Here is a 17,458-nt window from a genome sequence, read left to right as displayed (position 1 = left end):
GTAAATCATTCTCAATTTCTACTTGAATATTCGAGTTTGCACTTTAAAAAAGGCACTGGTTTTAACCCCTTTTATGTTTCCAGAAACGCATTTTTACTTTATACTTCAGAAGAGATAGCCAAGGGTTCCATGACCAAATCAGATGGCCACATTTGCACTGCTTTCTGGAGCAGAACAATCTTCTCAACCTGTCAGAGGAGCTCCTGTCTACCTGGTCCTATCAATGCTTATAAGTCTTAGAAATCACACCTTTAGACTTCACTTTCTATGTGACTATGCAGCAGGAAAGAATGGTTCCTGGAACCGAAGTTTGAACAAAACAGGAAGGATCTCTGTTACCAGTCTATGTAAATGGGGGAGACTACATGTAGCATTCGGATTGTGTGGGAGAGGCTGGAGGAGTGAGTTCTCACTGGTTAGCTTTTATGGTTTCCCATCGGGCCCTTCTGCCTCCCTTGGGGACATTTAAAACAGTGAGGGTGTCTTGATGGGGGGGGGGGGCAGGAGCTTCTGGCATTTGTGTGGAAGGAAGCCAGGGTCCCTAACTCAGTGCATGGTTCACTCCTGTTCTCTGATAAATTATCTCACCCAAATGCTAACAGCTCCCCTGTTGAAAAGTAGAAGGGCCCCTCCCTGTGTCTCCTCACCCACATTGACTTCATTCAATCACCTCCACTCCTCATACCCCCAAAGACCCGCTGTTTTCAGCATTAACGGATACTGAAGCCATAGTTTTTGTGTTCCAACAGCAGCAGTTAATACCTGCGACAACGCTATATGGTAGCTTAGGTGAAAATACTACCAGTTTGTAGAGATTAACAGTTGTCCACAAGGCCAGGAGAGGCTCTGAATTTTAAAAAAGATTGTTTTTCCTGTCCCTCGCGTAACGCAAAATAAAAATGACACTAAATCATAACATAAGAAAGTCTAACTCAGGTGGAAGAGTTCTGATTCTTCTTATGGTGACTACCATGATTTTCTTAAATAAATAGCAAATGCTTTAAAATCTAGTTTCCTCATTTCTTTGGCCTTTCTATTGCTGCTCGGAGGAAAATTAAAGAGAACTCTTCATTTTGAATCTGCTTATGAAGTTGGTTGTTGATGATATGAAGTGATGGGAAAGCAAGCTACTTGGTGGATGCCTTTGCGGAATTCCAGTCCTGGCTCCGTCGCATCCTCGCCAGATGACTTTGGGTCAGGCGCTGAACAAGTCTGTAAAATGGGAATAATGAAATATGCCTAATGGCTTGTAAGAATTCAATGAAAGCATGTGTCCCTTAGTATATTTTTACAAGTGCCCAGAATATTATAGCTATTAGTAGTATTATTACTATATCTTCAGTGCTCAGTATATTTTAGCTATGAAGAGTATCTTATTTCTTCCACTCCCCCATTCCTCAATATTCATTCAAACACCTTTGAAACCCTCCAGTGTGCCAGTTTCTGTGCTAAATCCTGAGGAAATATAGACAACTCGGACCTCACAGTTTGTGTTGTGCAAGTTTATAACAAAGTTTGTTACAACAAAATTTGTTCAACAACGTGAAACAAGTTTGTAAATAAGCAAATGCAACAAAGTGCCATAAATTCCTTGATTTAAAAAAAAAAAGGCTATATAGCCTAGGGTTGGGGGAGCAAAAATGGTCAATTCTGAAGACGCAGAAACGTCTATGAAATTCTTCAAAAAAAACAATGCTGTCCCTGACTTTTTAAGAGTATTTTTAGTCTAATTCAAAAGCAACAGCCTTCATCCAGATGTGCAATGCATAGTACATGAAATTATGTTCTAGGGAATGTTGGCAAATACTTCTTAAAAGCCCATATTGCCTGAGAATTCTTTTCTGAATCCTTAATAGTAAGACACATCCAGATAAGAAAGTAAGTTGGCCAACAGTAGTAAGATACTATTGATTCTATCTATGCATTCGGACTTCAGAAACATTAAAGTATAAAAAAGGGATGAGCTTGGAATCAACTGAAATGCGGTACACGTAGATATGGGCGTGTGTATTTGAGAACTCGCTCATTCTCTTAGCACTACCTAGTAAATGGATTTGTCTTCCTGTCTCACTTTCTCTACTTGTCATTCCAAATCTATCCTGTATCCTTTTCTTTCTCATCTATCCAAATACTGAAGGCTTCCTCTATTCCTATAAAACCAAATTCAAACCAGTTGACACTGGCACTTCAAGCGTTTTTTCCTTCGAAGATTTTATTTATTCACTTGACACAAGCAAGGGGAGCTGCGGAGGGAGAGGGAGAAGCAGGGTCCCCACTGAGCAGGGAGCCCAATGTGGGATTCGATCCCAGGACCCCAGGATCATAACAACCTGAGCCGAAGGGAGGTGCTTAACCCACTGAGCCACCCAGGCATCCCTCTTTAACAAGGTCCTACCTCTTGATCCTCAGTCCTCCATTCTATGCCCCCTTGCCTCTCAGCCCCCATCCCTCCTTTCAGTTTTAACCTACATGAATCCTTTCCAAAGATCTTCATCCCTTCTTTGGAGTATTACTGTATTTATGAATTCTTTTCTCTATTGCCATTTATTGCCAAATGATTTTTTTCTTATGCAATTTTATCTGCTTATCTCCTAGCCAGGAGCACAAGTTCTTTAAGGAAATTGTAAAGTATTTAATAATCCTTGTTAGTAACTATACTTACAAAGAGCAAGTAAAAAAAAGAGGTTAACCTGTAATTACATAATGTAAATGCTTAATGTTTGTAACAAAAAATTTCACAGCCATTGCCTATTTCATGTTAGTGAGCCTTTGCTGTGTTACCCTTTCTACTTCTATTGCAATTTTTGCCCATTTTTTTCCTTCCACAATACTATCCTCTAACCTGGTCATCTTGTACACCTAGCAACACTTGAGCTCCAATTCCCCTTTAAGCCCCTGAAGTCTACATAACCCAAACTAGTACAGGTGGGGAGGCCACATGCACAAAACAATGAAGTAGATATTAAAATTAGTTTATTTTTCTACTTAACTTTTAATAAATGAGAAGAAACACAGTAGTCTGTCTCATAAAGAACATTTATAATACATAACAATCCATAAAGCCTCATGGTGAGGTAGGAACAGCTTTGGAAAACAACGCACGGTCATAAAACATACAAAAAGTTAGGTAAAATGTTGCAGCACTAAAGGACTTTTTATCTGCATCTGCATTTAATGAGATGATAATTGCATTTAACTGTGCCACATCTGGCCCAAACGACAGGCTATGGTCGACACAAAACAACACAACATGGAAGTTTCATAAAGAATCACAGAATACATTGATACACTTCATTGTGCTGTTTCAAGGCAGGACCATAACATGGCAATTTGTGTCTTTTTATATATAGCCACATAATAATTGTATGTTACATTCCCTCCAGCATCTTTTGGCCAAAGACACTGGACCACAAAATTTTTGGTTTAAAAGTTTAAACTGAATGACATACAAAAGGCTCTTGTGCCAGTGAAAATGACGGCTAAATAGTCCAGAGCTTGTCAGTATAACAAAATAGCATCGCCACATAGTATCGGTAGAGCTACATCAAAAGAGTGCTAGTACAATTCCCATTGCAGCTGGCCAAACACTGCATCTGACAGTTTTCCACTTAAAAACAACAAAAACCCTCCACCTTCCCAAGAGTTTTAACACTGTTTTATGCCTTAACTGAAACTCTATTAAAATAAATATTTCTATATTGTAGAATTATTCTCCATATTTGTGTATGTGTGAACATCTTAAGACAGCAGGTAAATGACATTTATATCATTCAAATGGTATCTGCTTATAAACAGTAAAAGAATCTTCAACTTAATACCAGTTAGCCTACTAAATACTTCACATTAGGTTCCATAGGCCCTTTCCCTCAAAGCTTTCGAAAATTCAAAATTAACTGAGCATGTTAACAGGATACAAACATGTTAACAGTCTTCTACCTACTGAGATTTTTCCAAGGTGCTCTTGATGGACATTCTTCCGATTCAAATTATATACCTTAGTTATTCAAACATTATTTTCTAAAATGCTAAAATTCATACACCAAAGTTTTTGCCCTTTTTTGACTTTAAGGTTCTAGTCCGTATTTTTACAATGCAGATGCCCTCCCCAAACCCCTTATGAAACAATCACAGAAGCTGAAAGGTGACAAGGGAGAAGGCAATCTCTCCTCACTAAGGCGGCATTGGGCTTGGGAAAATTGGAGTTGGTTTTATTTCAGGCACATGCAGCACCTCCTTTTCACTAAACTGAGACAACAGACAAGTTTCTAAACACATATTCTAAATACACTGATCTTGCTCAAATATAAAAGAGCCAGCAGGAGAGATGCACCTCCTAAAATTGATGCATTGCTATAAAACAGCATATTTAAATAGTGAGTTTAAGTGTCCTACGAATTCAGGGTTATTTCCCTCATTTTCTTTCAGGAAGGAATAAGCTATTTTGGAAAAGACACTTAAATCCCACAATATTTAAATATAAAAGCATTTTTTAAAAGATAATGCTAAAAATGGGTTAGAAAGTGCATTGTAAAGAAATAAATAATTCTCTGCTAAAACTCAAAAGGTGAGTCAGTGCCCACGGATTTTGCTATTATAACAAAGTCCTTTGAAAAAAGAATTCTATGGTACCACTTTGTTATGTATAAGCGATTTAAAAATTATGAAAAGTGAAGTAACTGAAATCTAAAGGCTGTTACCTTCAAAGCACTTTGAAAAAAAAAAAAAGCCCTTATCCCACGCTTATACACCATTAAAAAAAAGAAAAATCCTCATTTAGCTGATGTCTTATACATTATACAACCTTTAAGAAAGACCCAATAAAGCATTTGTAAGGAAAACCCCACTGAATGTACTTTACCAGTTACCCTACTCTATGTGTCATTACCAAAATGTTTCTGTAACATAAACTGTTTGAAGATCTTAATGGTTTGTAGTTCTAAGTGTTCAATCAGGAATGTACGTGATACAGTACAGTTTGAAGCTTTCTCTCGTTTACCCATACGATGAGATTCCCGAATTTCATGTTTAAAATTTTTCTGCAAAATTGAAAGTACCTTCCGGTTTAGGAACTGAATTACACAATTATCAGATAAGAGTATTAAAAGATCAAGATGTACTGCAAATTGGCAGGTTATGGTTTTGGCCCATTATAGCAAATGTGAACTTACAAACTGTGTTCCTAAAATTACCTCATTCTCACTGGAAAAATCGGCTGTTCTTAAATAGGCCCATTGCCAGCAACAGGCTTATACTAGAAAAAGACACCATCTACCACAAAAGATCCCTTTAAAAAGTTAACTGTCCAATGCCAACGCTTTCATCTTAAGACCCATTAAACAATGAATTATTTCAAATCCCAAAAGATAGCCATCCCAAAAGTAGTCAGCTATAAAAGTTACTGAAGTAGTCAGGATTCCTTATTTCTAGAAAAATAGAGCTATACATGATAACTGATATTAATATTCATCCTTATGAGGACAAAAATCTAGTTTCTTCACAAAGCATAACCCCTCTCTGTCAAGAAAAATATAACTTAAATATCCTTAAATAATATTTGTGTATGGATTCAAAACCCACAGCAACAACGAAATAGCCAAGAACAATTTCCTGTGTAGATAGTGTGGCATCTTTACAAAATAAGCCACTACTGCAAGATCTGAGCAATGTCAAGACAGGATGACCTACAGAATCTTAATTATTAATTTTGCTTTAACTTTGTTTTTTAAGAATTTAACATTTAAACTGCATTAACCATTAGATTTCCTTCTTTTCCTAAGTCAATAGCTCTGGGCGAAGCACAAGAACTGCTGGTTGTACTCGAAAAAAGCTCCGTTTGAATCCATTCATGATTGGTCACCATGAAATGACTAAGTCTTTAAGTTTTGTTTAAATATCTACAATTTGAAAGATTACACGAATAAGCTTGCATTTAACATGGAACTATCAGATTAGCTTTAAGGTCCTTAAAAATATTTACTGTATGTATTTCATTAAGTAAACTTTGAGCTCAATGTTCCTAATGCCAATCTTTCAGAGAAAGTAATGCTGGTGAACATGTCCACACTTTAGACTAACTTTGGTAAAACAAAACATGCGGTCTTGAACATTAACTTCCAACAATCTAAATATTTAATTTGGTAAACCATCTTCCCTGCTCTTACTCTCCATATGCCCTATTATATATATGTAAACTGTAGTTCAACTTGTTAATTATCTCAACTGTTTATTAGAATAATACTCAGCAATATAGAATCCAGGATAGTAAGTGATCTTTAGTATTACAAATACCCCATGTGAAGGAAAAAAAGGGAACTTTTCCTAATAATATCCATGAGTCATTCTCAAAAACATGCTGCCATTATGCTATGTAATGATTTCAGAGGGCAAAACGTCAAAGGAAACAAACCTGTTGATGATTTTTCAAGCTTAGTGATTATAACTCTAAAAAACAAAGTATAACACTGGGGGAAAAGAAAAGCAGAGAAATTCCAGTAACAATTTTAATTTATTTATCCCCCTAATTAATTTTTTACCATGGAAAAACTGGAAATCAAATGTCATTATGTTATATAAGGTTTATACTTACTTTAAACAAAAATGTAACATAGTGTTAAAACTGGCTTTCCAAAATTGTTACAGCATAGCTGTACTCTGCACTAATTATCACAAAGTTGTAATATAGAACTCTGTTAAGCAGTCCCATTATGTTCTTACAAAAATAGAATTAAACTGTGTGACCAGACAAGGACTTCAATTACACTACTTGGCAAACTTAGAATTTCAATGGAGTCTTTTCCTCTTGCAGTTTAAAGCAAAAGTCAAATATCACATCTTTCTCAAGACTCACAAAGATGATTCAGGTTGTTTGTTTGGCATTTTTTTAATCTCTATCACAACAGCAGGGATGCTTTCAACTTTAGTCCTCCTGGGCTTCTTCTCTAGATTGTCACTAAGTTCTAGACAAGAAATGCTAACTGTTGGGGCCTTTTCTGCATCCTTTCCAGAAGGGGCTTGTGGCCGTGTCCCACAACATTGCTTCAAAGCACACTGAGTTCTGCAGGCAAGTTCACATGGGACTACACTTGATTTAGAGCCTACACTAGCAAATTCAGGCTGAATGGTAGTAGCGTGAATTCCGTGATTATGAAAAACGTCTTTAATGATTTTGGCCACCTGCATGTATGATGTCGGGTCTTCACATTTTATGTGAGCAGTGGCAATGATTCTGCTTCCAGCAAGTTGCCAAACATGTAATTCATGAACTTCCTCAACTCCTTCAACATCTCGAAGTTCTTTTATCAAATTTTTGATATCAATTTGTTTAGGAACAGTTTGTAGAAGAATAAGAGCAGATTCCTTAAGTAATGGGTAAGTTGTGTAAAGAAGTATACAAACCATTACAATGCAAAGAGTTGGATCTAAATAGAGCACCCAGCAAGGACCGGCCTCATGAACTGTTGCATGAGTACTATTAATTATTTCTATAAATGCTCTGCAGGGGTCAGGGGTACATGGATTCACACAAAACTCCCCTTCAGGACAACCCTTCCAAGAAAAGTAAAAGACCAAGGCATTTACTACTACAATCACTGAACCCAAAGCATCTCCAAAGACATGCAGAAAAACTCCACGCATGTTAAGTTGTCCAGCCTTATCATCATCATCCAATTCCACATGGTCAGCTTCTCTGATAAGATTCCCATTCACTTGTACTTCCACCGCATCATTTCTGGACTTTTCTGGATCTATAAAGAAAGAAAAAATGTGGTATCAAATACATCTGAAGTGTTTATACAAGCATCTTCATCTAATTCCATTTTAGTGAAAGAGGTAAACATTTTTCATGGAACGTCATTTAAAAATGTGCCCAGGGCAGTTTAGTATAAACTGACTTACTGGGAACAAGCAAGGGCATAAGGGCCAGGCCTAAATGGAGTCATTATGAAGATACTGCTTCCCCATTCTCCTTACCACCCTCCTACCTCCCCATCTCCAAAAAAAAGTTCATCTCTTCTGTGGGGGTGGGGTCCTGTGAACATTCCGCTATACTTTTTGGCATATACAAAAAGAAACCATAAAACTGGGGGCGCCTGGGTGGCACAGAGGTTGGGCGTCTGCCTTCGGCTCAGGGCGTGATCCCGGCGTTCTGGGATCGAGCCCCACATCAGGCTCCTCCGCTGGGAGCCTGCTTCTTCCTCTCCCACTCCCCCTGCTTGTGTTCCCTCTCTCGCTGGCTGTCTCTATCTCTGTCAAATAAATAAATAAAATCTTTTAAAAAAAGAAAAAAAAAGAAACCATAAGACTGAATACTATCCCCCACGAAACTAAATGCAACTATGGAGAAGTCCACTACAAATGCCTGATTTGACACACTGCTCTAGTCACTCTTTGTCATTAAAGGGTTGTGGCTAACTCAAACTTTTATCAGGAATATAAACCACAGAGTCTCTTGGTGGAGAGGATTTAGAAACTGACAAATTAGCAATATAAACCCATCAACAATCATCTACTTCAGGAAAAGCTGAAATATCTCTATCTACCCTACCAGTTCTTAAACCAAACGTGCCCATCTTTTAAAGGAATTGCTGTGTACACACCAGAGCAGCTTAATTTTCTTTGGAGTAACACCCTGCAGAGTGGGAGTGAGGGGGAAATTCAATTGTTTATGAAACCTTTTCAATGTACAAGTTCAATTTTGTTAACATGATATCCTGCACCTTCAAAAAAGCACAAGTTGTCCATGTAGTAACATACCACTAAGCAAATAAATGTAAATGAAAAAAACTGGAAGGAAATACACCAAATTGTTAACATCATTAAGAGCCTGGGTAGTTGGGCTTTGGTTGATTCTTTTTCCCATCTCTTTTCTTTCAACATTTTCCAAATTGCCTTCAAGAGCAATTATATTTAGAATGAAAAGCACCCAGTAAAAAATAAGATGAATAAGTTACCATCACTTTTATTTAGTATGATTTTGAAAAGTCCTAAGTGAAATGTTAAACATGACCAAACAGGTCCTAAATCTAGGATTTGCAGGATTAGGCTCAGACTTTAGACAAGTAACTGAAGTACACATTGCCCTTCATAAAAGGAACCTTTAACCAGGGTTTTGAGCTCAGGAAAGTCAATGGCTAGATGGCTCTGAATATAACACTAAGAAACTTGCTTAAAGGTCACAAGAACTACTTAGGGCAAGGTTTCAAATGGCCAACAACTAAGGATGAATTGGGAATTCTCTCCGTTTCCCAAGGGGGGGGGGCAAGAAATTTACTTAGGAAGCGCTTTTGATTCTGTGAAAACCAAAATCAGACAGTCTCTCGAAAGGACTGCTCGTAAGGGCGGCCAAGTGCGGCTGTGGATTGCAGAGGGCTGACGGTCCCCTTCCCGACCCTTTTCCCACTCTCAAAACCGCAGTCCCCACCGTCACCCCCAACCGCGCGCCCCGGCTCCTAGCACCCGGCCGAAAGGGGTCCTATTTCCTCGTGTGCCCCGCGGGTGCGGGACCTGCAGGGTTAGAGGCGGCGGCGCGGCGCCGGCCGGCGCGGGCACCAGGGGGCGTGCGGGCCATCCCGCCCAGGGCCAGGCTGGGGTCCCGGCTTCCCCCGACCCAACCACCTGCGGTGGCCACTCTCTCCTCACCTGGCCGGTCCAGTTTCAGCCCGTTGGAGTTGCTGCTACTGGACACCAGGGTGTTGGTCTCCTCCTGGTCGGGCCTCTGCTCACCCGGGGTCACGCTGTCGTCGCTGTCCCCGGTGCGGTTGCTCTTGCCGCGGACCCCCTTGGGGAGACCGTGGCCGTGGCCGTGACCCCCGTGCGAGTGGCCGTGGCCGGAGTCGTTACCGAAGCCGCTGTGATGGTGGAAGAGGCACAGCCCCATCACGTTGACCAGCAGCCCGGCCACGCCGACCCCGAGGACCACCAGCGGCTGCTGCATCTCGTGCGGCTCGATGAAGCGCTCGATGGCCTCCAGCAGGATGGCGAAGCAGAGGCCGGTCAGGAAGATGGCGTTCACCAGAGCCCCCATCACTTCGGCCCGGATCCAGCCGAACGTGTTCTTCTGGGTGGCGTGGGTCCGCCGGGCGAAGCGCTCAGCCACCAGCGCCACCACCAGCGCCAACACGTCCGAGAGCATGTGAAAGGAGTCGGAGAGCATCGCCAGCGACGAGGTCACCCGGCTCACCACCACCTCCAGCACCATGAACATGAAGGTCAGCATCAGCATGCACACCAGCCGGCCCCGGTTCCGACCCCAGCACCCCATGGCTGCGGCTCAGGGGCCCGCCGAGCGCGGCCGGGCGGCTACACTGGCGGTGGCGGCGAGTCGCCGGCGGCCGGCGACCCGGAGGCGGAGGCGGGAGGGCGGCGCGGGGCTCTCGCAGCCCGACTGGGCCGCTCGGGAAACCGCGGTGTGGCCTCAGCGGCGGGACGGGGACGAGCCCCGGGTCAAGCCGCCGAGCCCCCGCGCCTGCGGGCGTCCCCGGCGGGCCGGCAGCGCACAGCTCCTCAGGCGTCCGTGCTCAGAGCCGGCGCGGAGGCCCGGCTCAGCCCCACCAGTCCCCACACCCACAGCGGGGCGGCAGAGGCCGAGGCGGCGGCGGCGGTGGTGACGGTGGCGGCGGGGAGCTGGGGCTCCCGAAGCCCGGGGACGAAGAGCCGGAGCAGGAGCAGGAGCAGGCGGGCGGCGGGGGCGGGCGACAGGCAGCTCCGCGCTACGAAGGCTCCGAGCATCTGCAGGGTTCTCCGCGCAGGTCTTCCCCTCGCTGGTCTCCTCCGGTGTGGCTCGGACCGGGAAGCCGACGCCTGAAGAGCTAAAAAGGCGGCGGCCACGGCAGCTGCACTCGGCCCGGTCTCCGGCGCCTTCTTCGCCCCCCCGCCTTTGCAGACGGTTTACAAAAAAACTTTGCTTTGCACTCGGAACCCCCGTTTTCACACGGACCCGAGCGTGACAAGGCCTCGAGGCCCCGCCCACCAGGCCCGGCACGCTTCCCCATTGGCCAGGACCCCCTCACGACAGCCTCCGCACCCCGCCCATCCGCGCTCGCTATTGGGTGGAGGCTCGGCGGGGCGGGAGGAGGCGGTGTCAAGGCTCCAACAGATGGGGGCGGGGCCTTTCCCTCCTGGAGCCGGGCGTGGGCCGGGGGCCGCGGCCGGGTGCAGCGGCGGGCGTCGTGGGGGAGGGTTGGGGGCGCGGGCCGCGTGCAGCAGGAGGGGGCGGGGCAAGCGGGGTCCCCCGCGTGGCCGGGCCGCGGCTCGGGCCCTGCGGGTCCTCGCGGCGCCCCACACACGTACGGGGTTCGGGCAGCCAACAGACTTTGATCCTCCGAGCTGAGTCCACGTGGTGAAGGGAGGCTCGAGAGACAAGTTGACCAAAGTAAAGCCATTTTGGTATTTAGGCTGACCCTTAACCTAAAAGTCAGGTCATAAAAAGAGTCACAAGATCCCACTCATGGAAGACCACAAGACCCGACTCCCTCTGGCAGTGAAAGTCATAGAAGCTGAACATTCTTAAAATTGCTCCCTGTGGGTAATTCCACAACCGTAAGACAACAGAAAAACTCACCGCTCAGTGTAAATGATAAAGCTAAGCAGTAAGCCCCTTCCTATACGTCAGCCAATTACGCGCACGCACACACACACACACACACACACACGCACACACACAACAACTTAGAAAACCGTTAGAGGGAAAGGGGGAGGTCTTTTTCCTCACCTGGGAGGAGAGACCACTACTTTGTCTATTAAGTAGCCCCTTTCTTCTAGATACACCTTTGTCTCTTTCCCTGAATGGCTTGCTCTTTTTTTTTTTTTTAAAGATTTTATTTATTCATTCGACAGAGATAGAGACAGCCAGCGAGAGAGGGAACACAAGCAGGGGGAGTGGGAGAGGAAGAAGCAGGCTCCCAGCGGAGGAGCCTGATGTGGGGCTCGATCCCATAACGCCGGGATCACGCCCTGAGCCGAAGGCAGACGCCTAACCGCTGTGCCACCCAGGCGCCCCATGGCTTGCTCTTGAGTTCTTTCTCCGCGAAGCCAAGGACACCCCCCACCACCACCACCCTGGCGAGGGGCTGGAGACCCTCCCTCTCATGGCCTCCACCGGCCGGCATCAATAGAAGAGAACCAGGGACCCTGACCGCTGTGTGACGGCAGGCAGCCAGGGAGGGGCCGAGAGGGGGAGTCGGTGGGTGCGAGGCTCCCGGGGGCGCCCTCCTGTAAAGACCAGGGACGAGGGCGACGCATTCATAAAACGAGTGCTGCTCCCCACGGAGCTGAGGAGTTAAGGCCTTCTGAGAGGTCCTGCAAGGGGCATGAACTGAATCTTTGAGAATGTTTCAGTAAAGCAGACCACCCCTCTCACCGCCAACCCTAGGAGACCTTCTGTCACTGATTATCTAAGGACAGTTTAGGGTCCAGACGTCAAGCAGGAGCAACCCAGGGTTCTGGTCCTTGCTTTGTCACTAGCCAGCTGTGTGATTTTGGGAGAGTCAACTGATCTATCTAGACCTGTTTCTTTACCCATAAAGTAAAGGATTAGGCAAGAGGAACTCAAGATTCTTTCTGAGTCAAAATTCTAAGGCTCTGTGATTTAACAAACATTTTATTTATAGACTACAAGGAGCTGAACCCTGTGTTGGTTGCTATGGGGAAGAGGAGGGGCAGTTAAGAATACAGAAGAAGGAGCTTCTGTCCAGGTGGAAGTAAAATATAAACATATAAAATATTTAAGTTATGATGAAATACTCAATAAATTGTGCCAACACTAGAGTGCATATACATACACATTGTACTCTGAGTGATGATTAGTTCATCTGGAAGTGAAGATTTCCTGTTCCTAAAGTGGAGGGGTGGCTGGGATCAGAATAACCTAAGCTGGACCCCCTAAAGGCCTCACCACAGCCCCAGAACAGGAGGAAGAACCCCCACTGTTCTGGATTGCTACAAGACAAAAGCAGTGCTAGCCAGTGCTCACGATCTATATATAAGGCTAGTTTGGAGCCGTGTTATTTTGCATTTTAAAAAATATTTCTATTTCTGTTTTTTCCCCCCATTTGTATGTGGTGTGTTTCTCATTTCTCCATCCAAACTACAGAGCTGGATCCTCATCTTCTATTTCTGTTCTGCAGTCGTAGAAAAGAAAGGAGAAAAGTTTCCAAGACAGTAGAAAAGGAGGAATTGATAGGATTTGATGGTGAATTGGGAGAGTGAAAACTGAGGAGAAGAATTTAATAAAGATAGTTCAAATGTTTTAACCTGATAAGGAAAATACTGCTTTAAACAGGTGAGGAAGCTGGGGGAGAGGGTGGAGGGAGGAGATGATTTTAAGGGGAAAATAGCCCGTTTTTAATGTGCTAAATTTGAAATGAAATCTGGATGGTGACAGTGCTAAGGAGTGGGGAGATGGGTCTTTGGAATTCATAATCTCCCCTAAACACAGCTTCAACCTTCCTTCCAACCATCCCCTCCTCTCTAGAACTTGGGGAGCCACTTACGGGTCAAGATACCCCATGTTGGAAGACCATTTTGCTGCCTTTTGGGAGCTGCTGTGTCCCTTCGTTTAAACAATGGATTTCTCCAAATGTGAGAATTTCATGCCCAAAGAGGACCCAATAAGGAGACGTAGAAGGCTGCGGTGCTCAGCAAATGGGATAGCAATCCCTTCCATAACTGAGCAGACCGAATTGGAAGATGTTCAGACCCGTATGAAAATAGGCTCAGGGGCACCTGGGTGGCTCAGCCAGTTAAACGTCCCATGCTGGATTTCGGCTCAGGTCATGATCTCAGGGTCAGGAGATCAAGCCCTGCTCCGCCAGGCCAGGTGGGTGGAGCCTACTTAGGATTCTCTCTCTCTCCCTCTGCCCCTCCCCCCCACCTCTGGCGCTGGCAGGCGCTTGTGCTCTCCTCTCTCTCTCTCTCTCTCTCTCTCTCAAAAACAAACCAACCAACAAACAGGCTCTTAGGTTGAATTCAACCCAATAGTCACTTATGAGAACCTATTTTGTACAGACTTTTCTTTCTTTTGTAAAAGCCATTTCACAATGTGCTTTATTCTCACATGTGAAGGGGGAAGAGGGGGGAGGGAGCTACATTTTCCAGGTTATAAAAAGTTATAATCCTGAACTCCACAAAGAGCAATACCAGCAAAACCTTTCAGTTGAATAAACTTTTCTTCCCCCCAGCACTTTGTAGTCAAAATACTTCGGTAGCTTGATTGACGTTTGTCCTTTGTCCTTTGTCAGCTGGTGGGTCTTTCCCAATGTTAACACAGCCAGGAGGGGGGTGTTAACACGGAAGGAGACCGTAACTATTATTCACCAACAACTCTGGAGGTTGTGGTCCCTGGTTGAGTAAAATGGCTTGGCTTTTTCTTCCTAAATCTTGAGAACTCTCCTGATACTTCGCTTAGTATCCAAACTGACTAAACTCAGCATACTTTAAAGATGAGAAAATAATGCTCCTTTTGGAAAGAGACTGCCAATTTGAGTGAAAAATCAAATGTGTAACACAAACTGCAATCTCAAAGGCCTCTAAGGACCCCTCCCTGCTCTCAATGCCAAGCTCCCCCGACCTGGAGCTGCCCAGGGCAGGAAACCAGCCTGAAGACGATCCATCCCAAAGGCAGGTTTCTAAGGACCCTCGCAAATAACTGCTACACACAGACACACCTCGGAATCTCGGTTATCACACTCATGACTGCACCACGGGAAGAAGAAAACCATGTGAAAACCAGACTGCATTTGACTTTGGTTGACAGTAAATCACTTCTAATGCTCAATCTTCAAGCAAAAATGATGGGGGAAATGGATCTGTTTGGGGTGTTTTTGTTTGTTTTGGAATGTACTTGAATAATTATTACAAATATACAGTAAAATCTCTAGCAACAGCATGAGGGCCAAGGTTGGAATTTGTAGCTGCTCCCTGAGGGAACAGGCAGTAGAAAAAAGAATAAACAAGTAACAATGCAGTAATAAAGCCCAGAAACATCACAAAAGGGCTCAGGGGTGTAAGGGAAACCATATGAAAGAAAGGGTCAGAGCAGGAAACCCTATGAGGAAGCAAAGGGGAAGCAGGAACAGTGTAGAGTAGAATGTACATTGAGAGGCCCAGGACAATCGCTGAGTTTTTTGTACTTGGTTAGGGCTAAGGAATGGCGGGTGAGAGTGAGTAGCAAAGGAAAGCTCATTTTTCCTGGAGACTGAAAACTGGATCAAAGTACTCCAGTCATGCCTGGAAATTAACTCGAGAAGGAAAGGCAGTGACACCTATACAGAAAGGCTCGTTAAAGACATTTGTGAATTTCGTGCATGCAGCGTCACATTAGACCAGAAACTATTGAAGGCTCAGGTAGTCAGTTTAGATGGAATGCCCATTCTCTCTTTAGCCCTCTATTCTAGGAGCTGGAGATTGTAATTAAAGTACAAAGAACAGAAGTTTAAAAAAAAATTTTTTTTAATTTAAAAGCATGTTTCTATGACTCTCTCCATTACTTGTCTATAAAGATGATGCTGACGAGTAGGGCATCTTGAAAGTATCACACCCCTAATGAGTTTTAGAACGGCCAGGGAACTGGTCCTTTAAGTTACTGTGCGACTTCAGGGGCACCTGGGTGGCTCAGTCGGTTAAGCTTCTGACTTGTTTTCCGATCAGGTCATGATCTCAGGGTCTTGATCTCAGGGTTCCAATTGAACCCTGAGTCAGGCTCCATGCTCAGCGTGGAGTCTGCTGGAGATTCTCTGCCTCTCCCTCTGCCCCTCCCCTTGCTCACTACCTCTTTCTCTTTCTCAAATGAATTTTAAAAATCTTTAAAAAGTAAGAAGTTACTCTGTGACTTTGGAGAAGTTATTTAGCCTCCCTAGGCCTTTCTACATCTTTTCAGTGAGTGGATGAAAGAGATGACCTCTGCCCTGGAGTTAGGAAGTGAGTAAGGGGGGTGCTGCTGCCTGGCCGACACTCTCAGCCTGGCCCTTTCAGGCTGCCTGTACTTGGGGTTACCATGGAGGCAGGGCTGCATTTTCAACCTGCAGACTCAGAAACTGCGTTTTTATCATTTCACCTGCTCGAGATGGATTCCCATGGATTCAACATGGACTGATTTGCTGGCTGGACCCTTGGTCTGTTCACTTTCTCGGTCTAGAGGGGAGAGCCCATTGCACACAGCCGGCCTCCCCGTTGGTGGACCGGGCTATTCAGAAACAAGGCTGACCAGGGAGGAGAGAACTAGACCAGCCGTTGGATCTTCTGTGGAGGGGAGCGTTTCCGTTCTCTCTCCTAGGCTGTAAAAGTCTCCTGCCTGTCTCTGCACACACTCTGCCCTCCTGCCCCTGAGTTATACTCTCCTTTGCTGCCTGAGTCACCTTTTCAAAACCCAGGTCTGGTCATTGCAAAACAGACAGCTTCCACCACCATCACCACCACAGCGTAATCCTTCAGAGGCCTCCCAGTGTTCTGGGAGGAACCCAAGTGCATGGGGCTGGGTATGGTCTGGCCCTGGCTGCCCTCCCCAGCCTCAAGCCATCACCTAACAGGACTGGCCTTTCTGACCACCATTCTCCCTCCTGCAAAAAGGCCTGTGCACACACCGTTCTCTCTTTCTCCCTTTCCCCCACTTTAGCTCTTGCTTATCCTTCAGCTCTCAGCTCAAGGGCTATGTCCTCAGGGAGGTCTTCTCTAACACCTCTGACCAGGTCAATCTCTCTAGTGCAAGTGCTCTTTGCTCCTCGGACTGATCTTTTGTGGCCCAGAACAATGATGCAATTAACATTTATCTACTCCTTGGTTAGCTTGTGAGCTCCCTGTGGGCAAGGGCAGCGCGTGCTTTTGCTCAGCACTGTAACCCTAGCCAGCCTGGTTCGGTCAGTGTTTGTCGAATGAATGAATGTTAATAAATCACCTTTCTCAAGCTCAGTAATTCATGCATTCAGTCAGCAGGACCTGAACATGGTAACCCATCTGCCCTTGCACATGAGAATCACAGCACCTTTTCCTTCTGGACGGTGTTGGAAACACCATGACATTTTCTTATTAATTAGCTCACCTTCTTCTTTACTTCAAGCAGACTTTTGCTGTGATATTATCTCACACGAGATGCAATTAACTGCACGAAACTGGGACTCAGCCTTGAAATCTGCCCTATGATAACATTCGAGGTTCTCACAGGTTTCAAAGCGCTTCCATGTTCCTTCCTTCAGGTATATGGCGACTCTGTGAAGCCTGCCGAGTAGATCCTACAGGTTACGGGCTGAGATTCCAAGATATGAAGAAATGTGCTCCAGGTCCCAGGGTTTGTGAGGCCCTAATCGCACCAAGAATGTGTTTATTTTTAACTTCATACCCAAATTGGGGGGGGGGGGACAAACCCAGTTTGAGGCTCAAAACCTAACAGGCACTAACTACTCTAGATTCTGGCGTTCATCCCAGTTCTAAAGTTTCTGGTTCTAGGATTTTCTGATTAATTTGTAAT

The 17,458-nt window shown here is 44.8% G+C and overlaps 1 protein-coding gene across 1 annotated transcript; it reads right to left on the bottom strand.

Annotated features, from left to right (window-relative positions):
• Positions 1–2,956: 2,956 nt before the first annotated feature.
• Positions 2,957–10,292, bottom strand: SLC30A1 (solute carrier family 30 member 1). The gene is made up of 2 exons (XM_040636369.1): positions 9,640–10,292; positions 2,957–7,745 (listed from the first exon to the last, which is right to left on the bottom strand). Exons 1-2 carry the CDS (start codon positions 10,259–10,261, stop codon positions 6,844–6,846), a joined length of 1,524 nt encoding a protein of 507 aa, XP_040492303.1. The 5' UTR covers positions 10,262–10,292; the 3' UTR covers positions 2,957–6,843.
• Positions 10,293–17,458: the final 7,166 nt, after the last annotated feature.

Source organism: Ursus maritimus, unplaced genomic scaffold (genome assembly GCF_017311325.1).
Source record: "Ursus maritimus isolate PB19 unplaced genomic scaffold, ASM1731132v1 scaffold_2, whole genome shotgun sequence".
In the NCBI taxonomy this organism is placed as follows: Eukaryota; Metazoa; Chordata; class Mammalia; order Carnivora; family Ursidae; genus Ursus; species Ursus maritimus.
The sequence above is the reverse complement of the archived record's forward strand: the minus strand, read 5'-3'. Positions and strand labels throughout refer to the sequence as shown.